General features: G+C 43.2%; 1 protein-coding gene across 1 annotated transcript; it reads left to right on the forward strand.

Annotated features, from left to right (window-relative positions):
- The first annotated feature begins 645 nt into the window (after nt 1-645).
- Nucleotides 646-15,662, forward strand: VPS37B (VPS37B subunit of ESCRT-I). Its single transcript, XM_061466249.1, has 4 exons — nt 646-781; nt 9,434-9,605; nt 10,234-10,316; nt 11,405-15,662. The coding sequence occupies exons 1-4, from the start codon at nt 677-679 to the stop codon at nt 11,903-11,905; spliced, it is 861 nt and encodes a 286-aa protein (XP_061322233.1). The 5' UTR covers nt 646-676; the 3' UTR covers nt 11,906-15,662.
- The last annotated feature ends 1,506 nt before the right edge of the window (nt 15,663-17,168 follow it).

Raw genomic sequence — 17,168 nt, forward strand, 5'->3', positions numbered from 1 at the left:
TAGGAAGGGGGAAGGCAGTGCATACCTAGAGATGCATACCACTTAGGTTATGTTAACACAATTAATTGGTTTAGGCATAATTGTCCTTATCACCTGTGCTAACATCAGTAGTAACCAGGAAACTACTGCTCCGAAGTGTTACCACAGAGTGCCTAGTACAGTGCTGGTGACTTAACAGATACAAATCAGGAGAACAGAATGCAGCTATGATGTTTTAATTGGTATGGCTATGATGTTTTAATTGATGCAGAGCGTTTGCTACATGACTAAACTCTCTGAATTCACCATAAAACACATCGGTGGAAAGATCATTTCTTGCCCTTTGCTTTTGAAGAAGAAAGCGCTTACGATGGACAAAAAGACCCAGGACCAAAGCTTGGCGGGATGCGATTTTGGGCTGTTTTTAACCGAAACCAGGTATTCAGCCCTGTTACCCCGGTCACCCTCCGCCTCTCCGCACGCTCCCCCCCTACCCCTACCGCCCTTTGGTACCGTCCACCACCACCTCCTCCCAGCCCCTTTGGTACGCCCCGCCCCGCACGCTGCCGCCCCGCCCTCCCAGCAGGGGGCGCCGAGGGCGGTGCCCACCCGGGGCAGGGGCGACACCGCGGCGGCACTTCCGGTTGGCGGCGGTGGCGGCGGGGCCGGGGCCGGGGGCGGCGGGGCCGGGGCCGGGATGGCGCTGGACGTGCGGCGCCTGGAGGCGCTGAGCCTGCAGGAGCTCAGCGCGCTGCTGGACGACGAGGAGCAGCTACAGGACATGGCCCGCGAGATGGAGGAGGTGAGGGGCGCTCCGCGTGTCCCCGTGTCCGCGGCTGGGGCCTCCTCTCGGGCCGGTCCCCGCCTCAGCCCGCCGTGCCCGCGGGGCTCGCTGTCCCGTGGTCCGTGGCCGCTGCGGGTTGTGGGGTGTTCATGACCCGCCTCCCCCCACGCTTCCCCCCGGCTCAGGTGACTTCCCCCCCCCACCCGGGCCCTGCTTGAGCCGCTTGACGGTCGCGGGTCCGCCATGGAGCGGCCGGTGAATACGGAGCCCCTGTGCTGCGGGAGGCGCTGCCTGCCCCTCTGCCCCCCCTTCCCTCCCGGCCTTTTGTTTGCTGGCCCTCGGTGATGGAGGGGGGGGTCCGTGCCTGGGCACTTGTCCCGGAGGCCGGGTGCCAATGGAGGGCCGAGGGCTCGCCGAGCCGAAAGCGCTCGGTTTGGGCTAAATTAGGAGACAGTGACGGGCCGGAGGTGGGATCAGTTTTTCCGTTAATGCAGCCCTTGTTCTGTGCCTTGGCCATGAGGGAGGATTTTGTCAGGGTGAAGTCGGTCCTGCTTGCGGGCTCCATCTCGGCGCAACTTTAATTCAGAACAATATGAAAGAGATGTCTGTGTGCCCGAGTTGGTATGCTGGGCGCAGAGAGGGCTGTCAGGCTTTCTGGGTGCTTGTTCTGCCCGTTTGAAATGCCTTTGTCAGTGTATCGGACTCCAAGCCGTGCTTTTGGAGCTATGGTTACTGAAACAGAAGCCCGTTTTCTTCCTGCTGCTGTGGTTATCTTTTACTGGGCACCGTGTTAACAGTTGTGATACAAGGCTATTGAAGGTTGTATGGCCACAGATGTGGCTGAAAGACTGTAGTCAGCTAACAGCAAATAAGATGAAACCATTTAGGTGAAAACTTTTAAGGAAAGAAATGTGCTGAACTCCTCTGGGTCTTGTATTATTGGGCTGGGTTTGGGTTCAAACTAAAGGACAAAAACGCTAAGAAACGAAAGGAAAAGTGGCACTATATTCTTGAGAAAGATTTGTTTATTAAGTAAAATCAATTATAATTGCTTTCTCTCTCAGATGCCTGCCCTTTTGGTACTTCCAAGGGAATTGTTCTGGGTCACCTCAAACCATATTGTCAAAGTATTACAGATGCAGAGGCCCACTGAAGGCCAAGGTAATAAGGTGTCCTTATGGCATTTAGTTGCTGCATTGGGCAGCAGTTTGTGTCTTGAACTTTATGGCAATAGATTTAAAAGAGGGGGCAGGCATTGTAGCTTTCCATTTGAGCTTGTATTTTAGGAACTTAAACTGCTGAAGAAGCAGATGCTGCTGTAATAAATGGAACACACAGAGATCTTAGAAGCACTGTGGTTTGCTGCAGGGCAAGAGTACCCTTCTGTTAAAAACTGCGTAAGGAAAGCCAGTAGATTAGAATGGTCTTAACTTTGTAAAGATATAAATGGGTGCAGTATTGCTCTTTTCCATGTGACCTCTGACAAGGTGCATGAGCATGTCTGGCTCAATGGGCTCTTCTGTTATTTATTTGTCAATACACACTTAAGATTGTAGGTCAGAAGTGACAGAAAACCTCATGACCTTAGTAGAAAAGGTTCTCTTTCACTGCAGAACTTGACCATATTCTCAATTTGACCCTCTGGTTTTCCTCTTCAGTTGGCAACAGAAGGCTTTTAAATTGTGGAGTAAACTTCTCTGGGCCTGAGGGAATATTTTGTGGTGCTTGGAAAGTGTGGCTAGGTTTGAAGGTATTCAAGCTGTGTGGAAATATGGCTGTGCTACTGTCTGCTATAATCCTCTTTTATTGTGCACGGAGGTTTTTACTAGAGTCTGTCCAACTAGAAATGCATTTACCCACCTTGGAAGGAATTGGCCATACTTGAATACTTCTTCCTCATTCTGGTTTCGCCTTCACTGAATTGTTCCTTGCTTTTGTGCTGCTGGGTCCTGAGTTTTCATTGTGAAGCATGTGGCAGGAAGAGGGAGAGAGGGAAATCCTGAACATTAAGAAGGAGCTGTGGTGACTTCACTGCTACTTGTGTAGGTGTTTGGTTGTCAGTCCACATGTATCTAGGTTGTAGAGTTGTTCCAAAGTCCTTAAATTAGTAATTTTATTGTGGCGTGCCGATATAAATCATGATTCCTGAGTCACTTCTCTGAGGTCACTTGTATTTTCAGTGACAAAGTTGGCTAAAGCTGATTACTCCATGGCTGAAAAAACCTTTGTTCTCCTCGTCGCAAGGGAAATCCAGCTCAAACCCCAGTGTTCTGTTCACAAAGAGAAGGGTTTGGAAAACCACTTGGCTTTCTTGCTAATAGCTAAAAATAGGCACTTCCAACCTTCAAGGGAATGTATTCCTGTGCGGCATTTGAGCAGGATTTCTGTGTGTCACTGCGGGGGTGTGTGTATGTGTCTGTGTGCATGAGCTCGCATGCACATTCATGTTCCACAGGGGTAGTGTGCATATACAGCGTCCTTCACACTGTATCCCCAGGTGTGTAAAAACGTGGCAGCAAAGAGCTAAGCTGCTGCTTTTTCTGTCTGGAAGGTTGTTTTTGAAGCCTGTGGGCTTGAACAACGAACATCTTGTCTGGTGAGAAGAGGAAGGAAGCCAGTTGTCTGGTACTCCTAGTCTTTTAAAATCGAGGAGGGTTGGGTTTTTCTTTAATAATCCTTTGAGGTTAATCTCTGCAGCACATCTACAGATCTTAGATTTTATTTCATCTTCATGAAATAAAAGTATGTTCTTCGTAAAAGTGATTTTTGGTGTAACAGCATAAATGGGAGACTTTGTGACCTGACACTGGTGGTGATGTGTTTTCCTTTTATCTACTGGAACATCAGTTTAGTAACAGTGTGACATGTTACTGACCGCTAAGGTTCTACTGCCAAGAAGTGTTTGCTCTTCAAGACCTTAATTATAGGAAATCGAGAAGTCAGAATTGTATTGCCTTCCTCTCACTCCAGGATTTCAGAGCACACTGGAAAGCACAAACAGGGCTTTTGAGCATAGTCCTTTTCTCAAAAGCCGATTGAAAAGATCGGGCAGTGCAGAAAGCCCAAGTTAAAAGTATGTGAATTCATGCCCAGATTTCTTGGGATTCCCACTCCTGCCCTAAAAACCACATTGTGCAAGTGGTCATGTTCTTGTTTGCCAAACATGAAATTTAGTTACAGAGTTAGGAATTAGACTTGGTGGCAACCATAGATTTTTCTGTTCCAGCTAAGTATGGAATGAGTGACCTGCCTGTGCCTCATGAGTGCAAATTGCAGTTCTGGGTGTCTCTTTCCTCTGCAGTAAACATCTAGGAATTGAAACTTACCCTTTGACCTTTATTAGGCATTTTTAAAGCTAGTACTTATATAATCAGCAGATCTAAATTTAGCAAATCTAATGACTTTGGAATATGTATTAATATTTATTACTAAACAGATGTTGTTAGAGGATGTGTTACCGTATACCAGCACTTGACGAGAAGCACACTTAAATCTTGTGTAAAAGAAGTCTTTATTCTCCTACTATGCACCTGTCAGCTCCTGTTTCAGGGGTAAATTTGACACTCCAAACGTGCATCCTTATACTTCCCCAGTGTGACTGCATAATTCATTCCTGGTTTACAAATATGTGTAAGTGGAAGAGAAAATGTGAGCATGATAAAGGCTAGAGCAAGACCGGAGAAACCTAAAACTAATGTGGATTTATGCTGTGTATAAAGCAGTTAAAACGGTGCCACACAAAGCTGTTTTTATAGCTCCTTAAAAGACTTTTTCTTGAAACTAGGGAGAGACTACTTGCCATGGTGCTTGCCAAAGCAAGCTTATAATTATAGCAGCACTTGATGGACTTTGTGGGTAGTTGGGATTTTGCTTGCTCAGGCTGCATCTCTGGAGGCAGTTCTGAGAACACGCTTATGGATGAACAGGAGTGACGCTACTTGGGGACATTTGGCACAGATAACTCTTTCTGCAAGCCATTATTTTGGAGTAACTGTTAAACAGTAAGATGTTGCTAAGCTCTTTTAATTTTATCCATCATTTTTCTTCCTTTTGTAAAAGTGGAATGAAACAGAGATACAGTTGATGAAAGCAGTAGAATCTCAATTCCCAAAGCACTTGCCGCTGCCTGTTCTTGGAAGTGCTTATTAAATAAACCCTTGAGTAAAATTATTCAAATTATTTCTGTTAAAGAAACCCACTTTTTAAGCATCTTAAGCCTTGAAGTGCTGCAGAACCCCTTTTTTTTGCCTACTAACCACTGTGTGTCCGTGGCTTCATTTTCTTGCAGTGTGCATAATTTGGTTTGAGTGGTCTGCTCAGTGGTGAGCAATCCTTCTGCCATTAAAATTCTGTTATAAGCAGCTCAGTGCTATTGCTCCATTTGTGCCATTCGGAATTCACCATGAGAGCTTAGCAGTTAAAGGAAAAGCGTATGTTCTTTTCAGTGTTGCCCTGCCTCATGTCTCATGATTCTGACTGGTATTTCTCATCTCAGATTAATGTTTCCTGCCTGTTGAAGTGCTCGTGACCTCGGTAGTTTCGTTAGCAGATCTCCTGGAATCTCATACTGTTTGCTTTTGTCTCTTAAGAACTCCATTTTTCATGGCACTTCCAGTAGGCAGGTGAACATCTGATACAGTACCAGCTCCCTGCTAATAACACCATGTTGTCGCACAGCACATCTGACAACAAAATAACTTCTGTTGGATTTATGCCTTGCTTGGCTATTGTCTTGGGCTTGTGGAGAGCTGTGAATGGATGCTGAAGGCATGCTTTGTGCTGCATTGATAATCTTAATAGACCGGTCATGCGGTATCTTTGACCCTTGGATGATTTTGCAACTCTTTGGAGTGTTTTCTTTCTCATTTTGGTTTAAATAAGTCAGCGTTGAAAGTGCTTTTCAGGCAAACTTCAGTGTTTGCTTTTCTGATTCCCTGAATTGACTTCCAAATGCAGTGGAACAGCTGCCCAGAAATTTATTACACAGACATACGTCAGTGCCAGAGATTGTTCTGGTTTGTAGAACTGTGCCTGTATTTGAGTTGTGTTGCTTTGAGGTTATATCTGTTCTATCTGTTGTGAAATAAATTCGCTCATTCCGGAGACTTCTCCCTTAATTTCAGTGACATGAAGCATTTAAAGGCACTGCACAGGTGGATGGGTTTTCCCCAGCTCTTCAGGTTTCATTTGAGAAGCTGGTTCTCATGGTTTTGGGTAAGATTCAGCTGAAGTTGCTCATCTCTTTGAGTGTCTATTTTTAAAAGAAGCCTCACACAGGCTAATACTGGAAGTGAAGACACTTGAATTGATCATTAAATGTCAGTCGTGCTGCTTCTTCAGCTTAGAAAAAACATGCCCTTAGAAGTGCTGTAATATGGAGAAAGCTGAATCACTGAGTCTTGTGTAATTTTAAGCACTGTAACTTCAAGTGTGATTATGAACACCTTTTTTCAGTTGTAAAACAAGTATTTTCAAGACTTTCACTTAGGTTTACACTAGCCTGTAATTGCTGGGTATCAGGTGCTACAGACAGACAGGGTGTCACTCAGCTTTAGATACAGGTAGGTTCTAATACTGATTTTTGTCTTATTTTTTCAAGGCAGAGTACATCGTATACTGATGTTTATTCATCTTTACAAATGTGAAATGACTTGAAAGTATTCAAAAAATCATGTGTAGAAAGTTAGGCATTTGCTTCCTCCTCAGTGCCTTAGTCCTGTTGAGAGACATGATGGTACTTGAGGCAGGCGAATTATCTAGAAGCAATGTTTTAAAACACTGAAAAGCCTCATCTAACTTAAGCTTTTTCTCTTTTTCTGTTGATCTGGAGTTCTTCCCTCTCCTCTTCCTTATGTATGATTTCAGTAAAAGGCTCCTTTTGCAGGGGTTTGTGCTCTTCCAGGCTTTCCAGGCTGGTGTTCACTGGCTTTTTTTTCCTCTCTAGAGGAAATATGCATGTTCTTCATCCTGCAGAAGGATCAAAGTTCACTCATAAAACTGGTCTTCCCGGAGTGACTGTGCAACTGCTTTGAAATGAAAGTATGAGCCTTACAAGCAGTGAAAATACAATCACCAAATCAAACTGAAGTCGCTTGAAGGAAGTAGTTTGCTCATTAAAATGGTGAAAGAGGAGAGGCACCAGAAAGCATGAACCTTTTTGCACGCAGTCTTCTTTGGCTGGCAGTTCAGAAGACAGCCGGTTAAGGAAGCTTGTGGTGATGGCAGGTGATTTGGAAGGAGCTGGGTGCCAGTAGTTAAGCTGTTAAATCGTGTATTTTAGTTCCCTTCATCACCGTTAGACAAAGAAATATAAAATAGGGGGCTTTCTGGAAGCAACAGTCTTAACACCATTGCATCATATGAGAAGATACAAATGGAAGCAACCGGTTTAATTTAAATGATTTTGCATTGGATTTGAAAGTGAGAAGGGTGGATTTTCTTTTTATTCTTGGAAAGGATTCAAGTTGAACACAAGCATAGAGCTGGAAGCTTGTTTAGGCTTGATGTGAGAATCTCGAGGAGACAAAACAGCATCACAAGTACAGCTCCTCCGATTTTCACGATTCGGAATAGAATTCTATTTTGATTGATGTAGAATTTAGGAGTCGGGATTATCCTTGATAGTTTTTTAAATGATTTAGCAAAAACAGGGTGGAAGTAAAACTCTGGTATTTTAAGAGCAGTATCTGGGGACAAAGATGTGTTGAACATTGAGCCAGTTTTGAATTTAGCAGATTAAAGTAATGTGTAAATACTTTGAAAGGAAGTGATAGCTTTCAAAGACATGGTTGCTATGCCTGGGAAATGTTTTTACCTGAGCACCCAGTTCTGTGCTGGGGCTGCCAAAACCACCTGAATTCTGTCCTTTTGTGGTGCTTTTAAATAGCTCATTTGGGTTTCGTCTTTTCCTGTTTCTGAGGTGTGGCTCTTGTATACCCACCCATGCATGTGAAAGGAAGAAAGCACTGTACTCTTTGTGTTTGCACTGAACTACAACTGCCCGTAAGTAAGATCTGTTAGGGCTAACCAGGGATGATGTGTGCTAGAAGTGGCATGTTAGTGTAGGAGGTCATGAAAAGCATACCAAGAGTTTCATTGATTTTGAAGGCAGCCTAATAGAATCAGTCTGTTGTGCCATGGGAAAACTACCCCACTTACTGATTCACACTGAAAATCTGAAATCGGATCCCCTGGCTTTTGGTGTTTTGTGGTTGTGTTTGGGTTTTATTCTTTTGATGTCTGAATATTTTAGTGAATCTGATGTGACATCTAGGACGGGCTTCCCTAAACATTCAGCTTTCCCAAAGCTCATAAAGGCTGCCTTGATAAAATTGTGTGCATGTGTGTATGAACAAACCCGGAATCTTGCTGAATCTCGGTTTTGTGAGAGTTGTCATTTATTCCTTAGGAATAATGTCTTTGGGCTAGGATATGTCAAGCAGAATGATTAAGCTGAAAATCAAGCTTTTGGTACCAATCCAGGATTGATTTAACATAGCTGGGGAAGAATATTCTGGACAAGGTACAGTAATAATGCGGTCCTTGTGGTTTGCGTTTTAGTAAGATAAGGGATGACATTCTTCTGTAGTCTTACTGCATCTGCTGGGATTCAAAGGGGCTTATTAGAACAACTGTTGCTTTATCTGTTAACATTCATCATGGAGGAATAGTAAGAGTGGTGTGTGAGGAGGGGATGAAGCAGCATCTATGTTAAACAATGAAGAAAACTTCCTACAGAGCGCCTTCAGGTAGCAGGGCGTGAATGCAGAAGTCTGATCTCTCAGGACTGTGACAGCCAACGGTCAGACTTCACGTAAATCTGTGCCAAGAATTAGCAGAAGTTCTGGTGACATAAGCTGCCACTTAGCACAAGTGTCTAAATGAGTGCCCAGACTAGTTTCCCCACAGTAACGCTGCTGTGGCATCAAAACCTGCCTCTTACAGACAGTTCAGTGCAGCAGGAATGCAGTTCCTGTTCTGGTCGGTCAAAAGCAGCTCTGCCTGCAGAGCGTTCATGGGCACCTCTACCCTGCTCCAAGGAGAAGGGTTCTAAGGAGTCCTTGTCCACAGCACAAACTCTCTTAAGTGATTACTATTTCCAGCTTGGAGAAGAAAACTGTTTAATGAGCTCTCTGCTGCACATGGAGATAGATGTGCAGGAAAGTGACTTCAGGTCAGTATTAATTCCTGTTCAGAAAGCGATTCATTTACAGGTGCTCAGAGTTGAAAGAAGAGATCCTTCTTCACGGTGCAGTTCCTCTGAAAGTCTTTCCTCCATGAGCTTCAGCAGTCCATTGTCGTTTTAGATGATTTCAACATGCTGTTTGCAGCGTAGACCTTCTCGTTCCTTCTAGATACGCTAGCAAAGTAGTGTATTAGTAGAGCAAGAAAATACAGTTTGTGAGAATGGATTTTGTGTACCAGAAAAAAGAAGTCAAGGGAAAGAGTGCAACAGCTGAAGCTGACTGTACCCACCAAACAGTAGACATTCCCGCTGTTCATAAAGCCCAAAAGTATCGTTGCAGGTCCAATGCCATGGTATGAATTTTTACAGAGAGCTTAATTTAGTAGTTTCTTTATCAGTTTTGATATTGCCACGTTATCTGAGTAACCATTAGTCTTTCTTAATATTTTCACTGTCATTTCATGCGCTATTTTTTACATTTCCAGGCCCAAAATGTTCAACACAGCAAGGACATGACTCTTGCCAGCAACCGCAGTCTGGCAGAAGGCAATCTGTTGTACCAGCCAAAGTTGGAGTCTTTGAAATCAAACTTGACTGAAAAATATCGGGAGCTGCAAGTTCTTTTTGAAGCATACCAGATAAAGAAAACAAAACTAGGTAAAGTTTTCTGGTGACAGCTCTGATTTGCTGTTTTCTAAGTGAATGTAAATATGTTGCATGTTTTTGTTTGGTGGTTGGTGTCTCATTTTTAGCTGTGTGAATCAGGGTAATGTCATTCTTGTGTAGTTTTGAAATAGATCATGTCATGCAATAGACCATGCTTCTAATGATTTATTAAGTGTCTGTTACATCTAGTAACAGGTACTGTGGATTCTTTCTGTGTGGTTACCTGTCTGTTGTTGACCTACTCTTCTCTAGGATAAAATTCATTCACCTTGCTAAAAAGCAAAACAATCTGAATTTTCAGTGACTAAGCATAAATCAAACAGAATATTGCATTTAACTTTCTCATTTCAAACTGAATCACTGGGTGTCATACATCTGATACTGCACTTGCTCAGGTGCTTTGCCTTTTGATACTGCATCATTGTAATTACATTTCAGCTTTTAGCATTCTGACAGTATTTCTGAACTACTTAATCTATTTTCTTACTGTAGAGCATCCTGTCTTGAACAGTGCTTGTTGTACATACATGCCTTAGAAATTTGTGTGCTTGCTGAGGCTGTACAGCTTCAAAGTCCCTTAGAGCCAGCTGACATTACTGTTCTTTTTGTGCCATTACAGACAGACAATCCAGTAATGCTTCACTGGAGACACTGCTAGCGCTGCTTCAGACAGAGGGGGCTAAGATTGAGGAAGACACAGAGGTAATGACAGTACACTTCAATTCTGCCACTTACACACATTACTGAAGACTTCCAGTGTACAAAGCTGCAGTGAAGTGTTGGACATGTAATAGACAAAAAGGGTCTTTTAGATAACATGTTCTGATGTGTGCTTTGAACTTCAGTGAAAAGCCATTTGGTTTCGGCAAGACTTTTTATCCAACTGATTTTTTACTCTTTAAGAGAGAAAATGTTCCTTTTCAGAAAAGAAAGCCAAACTGTCCTAGTTCCTTGGCATTGCCTTCAAATTCGTAGTGTATCAGTATGGAATATTTTCTTCAACGGTGTTTGCCTGGTGTATATGTTAATCCATTAGAAATATCAGTAACCTAATGAAAAGCAGTGCCTGCATTGTTTTTTTTCTCCAACATTTCTGGTGAAACATTCCATTAGGATTTCAACATATCTGTCTAGGGCCAGTGGTCACCACTTGCTGCGATACAAGCGCTTGAAGAATGGTCTGTTTTAGACTAATGGAAGTGTTTGGTTTTGTTTGCTGATTTGCCTGTAGGACATTTTCTATACCCGTATCAGGGGAGAAAATCTGCTTACTGGCCTTGAGTTGTGACCACAAAAAGACATTCCCAGGGCAAGTTGAACTTTGTGACTGTAGGTATGGTCCCATGTCTTAATAGTTAAACATCATTTGCCCAAAGCCACAAGTATGAAGCCTGGCTTAGCAATAATCTGCTTCTCTGTACTGAGTCTTGCAGAGTTCTCAGTGTTTCTGTTGGCACTGCGAGCAGTACTGGGCTGTAACTCAGCTTAGCTGACAGTCTGGAAAGCTGTTGAATTTGGTCTGTTCCCACCTCTGATAATAAGGGGAATGTTCAGAACTAGATTCAGATGTTCTTGCTGCTGTTGCTTCAGTATAAATTTAAGCAGAAATTATATTTAACTCCCAGTGCTTCTGAGTAATAAGTAACTCAGAATGCTGCTCAGAATTTTTAGTATGCCAGTCATCTTCCATATGCAAGCTAGAAAATCACAGGCTATTTTTAGGATATATAAACCATTTGGATTCCTTTGCGGTATGCCATTTTCTAAGGTACTTGTTCCGTGTTTGACAGAATATGGCAGAAAAGTTTCTTGATGGTGAAATACCGCTGGATTCCTTCATTGATGAGTACCAGAGCAAGCGTAAACTGGCTCACCTGCGACGTGTAAAAATCGAGAAGCTCCAAGAAATGGTGCTCAAGGGACAGAGACTTCCGCAGGTTCAGCCGCAGGCTCAGCCCAGAGCACCCGAGACAACACCAGCACCTCAAGATTCCTACCCTTCGGATGCAAACACTCCTTCAGTCGTGCCCCGACGAATACCACCTACCCCTCCACCTTCTTCAGTCCCAGCAGGACGCTTTCCTACTCCGTTTACTGCAGCCATGAGTTCAGGACCAGCTCTTTCTTATCCAGGTGCTCCGTATCCTCCTCTCCCACCTCGACCAGGAGTTCAGTCTGCAAGTCAAATGCCACAGCCGGGATATCCGTCTCAGTTTGTACCACAATATCCTCCAGCTCTTCCCCAAAGACCACCTCGCCTTCCACCACATCCTGGCTTTATCCTCCAGTGAATATTTTGGTGCGCCTAACTTATGTATTGGTGCTTATATTTCCTTTTTCTCCCCATCAGAGACTTCGTGTAAGCAATGGAAAAACCTCTGTTCTTTGCACAATGGAGTACAAGATCTGAGCTGTGGCGCAGAGGTTTGCAATTGCGTTTGGTAAATGTGATTATTTCTGTTTTTAAAGAGCAGTTTGACACCGAGGTTTGTCTGGGAAGGTGAAAGGGTGTGAAGTTTGTAAATCCATCAAATAGTGAAAGGGTGCACGGTGGATTTCCTGACGTTACAAATGGAATCACGCTCTGAATTCTTTAGAGATGGGAAATCAGCATCCCCTTCTCATGTATTCCTATTGCAGCTTGGATGTGTGTGCTGCACACTGGGAGCTGTTTGTCTCTCTAAAGAATTATTGATCAGTGCTGGTGTCTGGATAGTAACAGCCACATCTGAATACTGGGCAAAGAGTTGCAGTGGACCGCATCAGCTTCCTTTGCAGTGTGCCCAGGCAGTGGCATTTGTGGCCAGGTACACGTTTTCAGAGCTCGCTGAGCTGAAACTCTTGTCAGAAAACGTTGCATGGGTTTTAGGCAGTACAAGTTACAAGAGTTTCATTTCTACATTTCAGTTGTTACCTGAGACTTCATAACAGAAGTACCCACTCCTCCCACTCCTCTAAATAGCTTGATATCCTGGTCTCTTGAAATTAAACTAAACTGGTTGTAGAGCCAGTTTAGGGTTTTATAGAAACTTTACCAGGCATTTTTATTCCTTGCCTATTAAGATTCTGTTTTTTATGTTGATTTTTTTTCTTCTCCACACCTTGAATTCAGAAGTGATTTTTTTACACAGGTGCTTAGCTTTTGATATCATGTGATTCCAGGAATCCAGGCAGGGTATTTCTTAATCAAATACTGTGTTTTCATATCGGGTAATTGCCCACTTGAAGCTCCAGAGTTTCATTTTATCCCTCAATCTCTTGTTTGGCAGAACTATTTTTAACTTACCCATTTCCTCTAGTTTTGCAGCCGTTGGCATGCCCATCTATCTGGAATTCACAGTTAATGTTTCTCTGCAAGCAGGCAGAACAGAGAAGCTTTTTGAGCTCCATGGTGGCTGTCTGCATCTTACATAATCTATTCTTGACTTCCTCCACTGGAGGAAGAAGCTTTTCAGGGGAGCTCAGATTTCACTCTCAATGTGACTCTTGAAACCCAAGGTACAGACATGTGCTGGTGTTTTAATCGAGCGTTGGGGGGGGCAGGTCTTAACACTTGTTGCTTGCACAGAATGTGTCCCTAAGTCTGTTATCAATCAGTCCAGAATCTGTCATAGCCCCTGCATTACTTTAAACCACTCGCATACCATTCTTCTGGAATGCACTTCATTTTTGGCAGTCTGTCCTACAAACAGCATCAGTCAAAATAGAAGATCTCTTCTTTTTCCTTTACGTAAGGCCCTTGATTGTCCTTTAATCATTTCCTCTGGAGTGTGGCGGTTGCTAGCAAATACTAATCTGAAATGAAGCTCATAACAGGAAACTCTCTATTCTGAAAATATGGTTATTTGGCTTGTTTTGCCTTCTGAGCACAAAGGGCAGAAGGTTGGTCAGCGTTCCTGGCATCTGAACCAGTTCCCCAGTGCAAGCCTGGAAACCTTCCGTAGATGGGGAATTTTGTGACGCAACGTGCATTGGATTTGTTTGCAAAGTGTGTTTTTTCTGTATTCTAGTGATGGTACAGGATGTGTTTTTTTAAAAAAACCTAGTGTAATAGCTTTTCTTGGTATTATTTTCTCACTGAAGCTTCATATCAGCATGGTTAATTATGACTCGTTTCAAAGTAATTTTGCTGTGCTATTAGTGCTGGTATTTGGATGGCAACTGTTGTATCTGGATGCTTAATGTAAGTCTGCTGTAGAAATGATTTGTGTCCTAGCAAGAATTAAAGCAGCTGGGGGCTACCAGGATGATGACAGAGTACAGGAACCCGTACTTTGAGCCTGCTACACAACAACTAAACCACTCTCACATCAGTTTTGCTAACACTTAATAAAACCAACCAGGTATATTTTATACACTTATCAAGTGCCAACTTTTTTTCCGAGGGCTGAACATCCTCAGAAGTGATGGAGGTGATAGATAAGTGTATTGTGAATTTGCACTGCATTTTCTGTATCTAACTTTATTGGTATTAGTAGTCCAGAAATATTTTTACTACTTGTTAAATTTTCTCTCTTTTTGGTACCTTTTGTGATAACGTGACCTTTCAGGGATACTTTATCTAGAAACAAACTCTTGTGCAAGCGAAATACAGACAAAGCTAATGCAATTTTTCTGTCTGAAAGCAAAACAATGCATTATTGCATATGCATGTGGCTGATGTGCCTTAGGATCACTACCTGTGATTGTAATACTAGGATAATAGCATTTTTATCGTTTGAATGGCCATTGCTTAACTCTAATTCAAGGGCTCTTCAAGAGCACTTTGTTTTACAGAAAACTCACCCTCATACTTCAGAAGAAACAAAGGCTGTATCTGCTATTTGTAAGCTTAATAGTTGCCTTCACCGATGGGTAAGTTTGAACACAGATAATATAACTAATGTGATGTTTCAGTTATAGCAATCTCGTAACTGAAATCCAGCTGCTCATGGAAAACGTTTTGCCATTAATTGTGTGTGTATGTGCGCACAAACTGTAAAGAAATACTTGACTGCTGGTAATGTTTAAGGATAAAGGAGAAGGATGACTGTGGAAAGCTGTTAAAATCCTATCTACAAAACACTAACCTGAAGGAGTCGGGCAAGAGAAGTGTCAGTGCTTTCAACCTGTTGCCCTTCGACAGCTTCTCCTGTTCTGTTATAGCTTATAAATAAATTCTGCTATGGCTAGGATGTTAGAATCATACTAATTTGCACTGTTTATAAGATAGATTAAAATGCCATAGGCAAGCTGAGACTTGAGAGGGGGTGGCTCAGTATGCTTGCCAAATATATATATATATTATAAAGTTGTCTTGAGGATTTTTAATGTCTGCTGCAAATAGCATATACTTCCCCAAAGCAATTGGAGCAGAGAAGAACCTTTTAAATACGACGTGTAACACGGCTGTAGAGTGTTGGTAGCGTTGAAAATGTTCTCTTTGGATGGCATTACTTTTGCCAGTCTTTTGTATGCAGTTTTGTAAGTTATGACTAATTGGGTTGTATGTGGTTAAGTTGTTTGATTGGTGATCAGCATTGAAGGGGGCTAACTCAAGGATGAGTGTTGCTACGCTTCAGTGCTGTCGCCTAGAGGAAGCAGAGTCAGTTGTTGTGGCACAGCTGATCCACACGGGTCACCTTTGTACCTGTGACCATGGAGAGACTATTTAGGATATAAGCTTTCATGTGATGCCAGGAGGCAGAGCCCTGGGCACAGTCCAGTCATGGGTAACCATTACATTTAGTGCCCCAACTCCCACGACCTCAGTCTCGACCTCTTTTGGGACTTCTCTGCCCTCTCAAACTGGAATAGTGACTTACAGAGCTCAAATCAACAGTTCTGTTAGCCTGAATACAGAGCTACTTCCCAAACATCGAGTTCGGAGGAGGTAGAGTCGTCCTGCACCTGAACAGTTCCTCTGTGTAATCTTGGACAGTCTATTCATAAAGGGGCAGTTTTATATGCCGAGCAAGTTGTGAAACATACAGTGGATTTGTTTGCATAAGAAGTCTTTCTGTAATCTACTGTGGTCTGATTTTAAATAAAATAGCATATCTCTCTTGGTGTCGTGTTCCCATTGTGGCTTCATTTAATCACAGTCATGTTAATGTTTTCCAACACCTAATGATGCTTCTCACGAGGTGATCTAAAACCAGTTGTAGCTTTAATTATGAGACATAAGTTTGCAAGAAAATAGCTTTAATTATTCATAGTAAGCCTGTTGGCCATGTTTTTCATGGCTGGATGTAGTGAGTCCAGTTAGTATGTCGCTGATGGAGGATAGGTGTGTTCAGAGTGGGTTCTGCCCATTGTAATCGTGGCAGTGAGGTAGGTGGACTGTCTTTTGCAGGTGGAATCCCTTTGTTGTTGTCTTCGTTTCCTACAATAGGGAATAGTGGAAGTGTTCAGAATCTGCGCTTGGAAAAGCCGAAGGAACGGGGAAAGCCACCTCTGTTTGTTAAAAGAGGGAAAACTGAGATTCCAGCCAAGTCAGGAGAAATGAGTCAACCAGTGTTATTTAGGAACATGAGTCAGAGGGCAGAGAAGACCTGATGTAATTTTCTGTGTTATCTGTTGCGTTAGTAGCAGCATAAAAAAGAAGTCCTACTGCAGAAAACCTGGTAATATAAGGAGGCAAATCCTTTTTTTAACTGTCTCTTGATGCGTTCTTTTGTGGTGGCTACGGAGCTCTGATACCTTCTGCTGATGCAGGAATGGGGAAGTACAGCTGAGGAGAACTTGCTGTGCTGACTCAGTGCAGGTGGGCGAGGGAAGGAGATGCTGTTATGTAAAAGTGCAGTTCTTCAGCTCGGCTCTCCTGACACTTGTCAGCAACGCCCGTGTTTTGCAGCTTGAAGAAGGGACCTGCCAGACTTAAACACATTCCAAACCTGGGGTTTGGGTGCCCCTTCCCTGTGGCTCCTGTGCACCAGGAGATGGTTCTGGGTGGGATTGTTCCCTGGGCAAAGGAGGGGTAACCCTGGATGGTCAGGCCTCACGTGTTGGTTGTGTAATGGGTAACAAAAATCAAAGTAACACAAAAGAGGCAAGTGGTGTGGCCTTGACTTGTCCCTTCCCTTTGGAAGCAGCTTCAGAGGCCGTGCAAGCCTACACACATCCTATAACCTGAGTCCTTGGTTCTGTATTGATCAACCCTCATACAAGTCTACAGGTATGACTGTTCATCCTGCTGAGCCTGTCACTGGAACCAAGATGTGTTGCTTTGAGCTCTTTTGAGAGATTTTGTCCACAAGTTTCGGAGAAGCCTTTTTGAGACCGTGGTGCTGCGGTTGACATCTCCTCCCTGGGCAGCCTCTGGTGGGCTCTCAACCTCATTTGAATCCAGTCTCTGTTTTTCCCCCCACGTGCAGGACAAATAGCAGCTGAGGCTGGAAGTGGTAGGGTGTGCTTTGACCCCTGGATCCTGCAGTAAGCTAAAAGCTATTTAATACCATTATTTCTATTATTTTAGTACTATTAAGTGCGTTTATTTCCTTCAACCTGTTCAAGGCTGCTTTTTCTGCGCTCTTGTGGGTGCTGATGTAGTAATTACTTTTTCCTTCACAGCTA

Source organism: Pezoporus flaviventris, unplaced genomic scaffold (assembly GCF_033815535.1).
Source record: "Pezoporus flaviventris isolate CSIRO_AGI_PZ_B2104156 unplaced genomic scaffold, CSIRO_AGI_Pfla_v1 ptg000041l, whole genome shotgun sequence".
In the NCBI taxonomy this organism is placed as follows: Eukaryota; Metazoa; Chordata; class Aves; order Psittaciformes; family Psittacidae; genus Pezoporus; species Pezoporus flaviventris.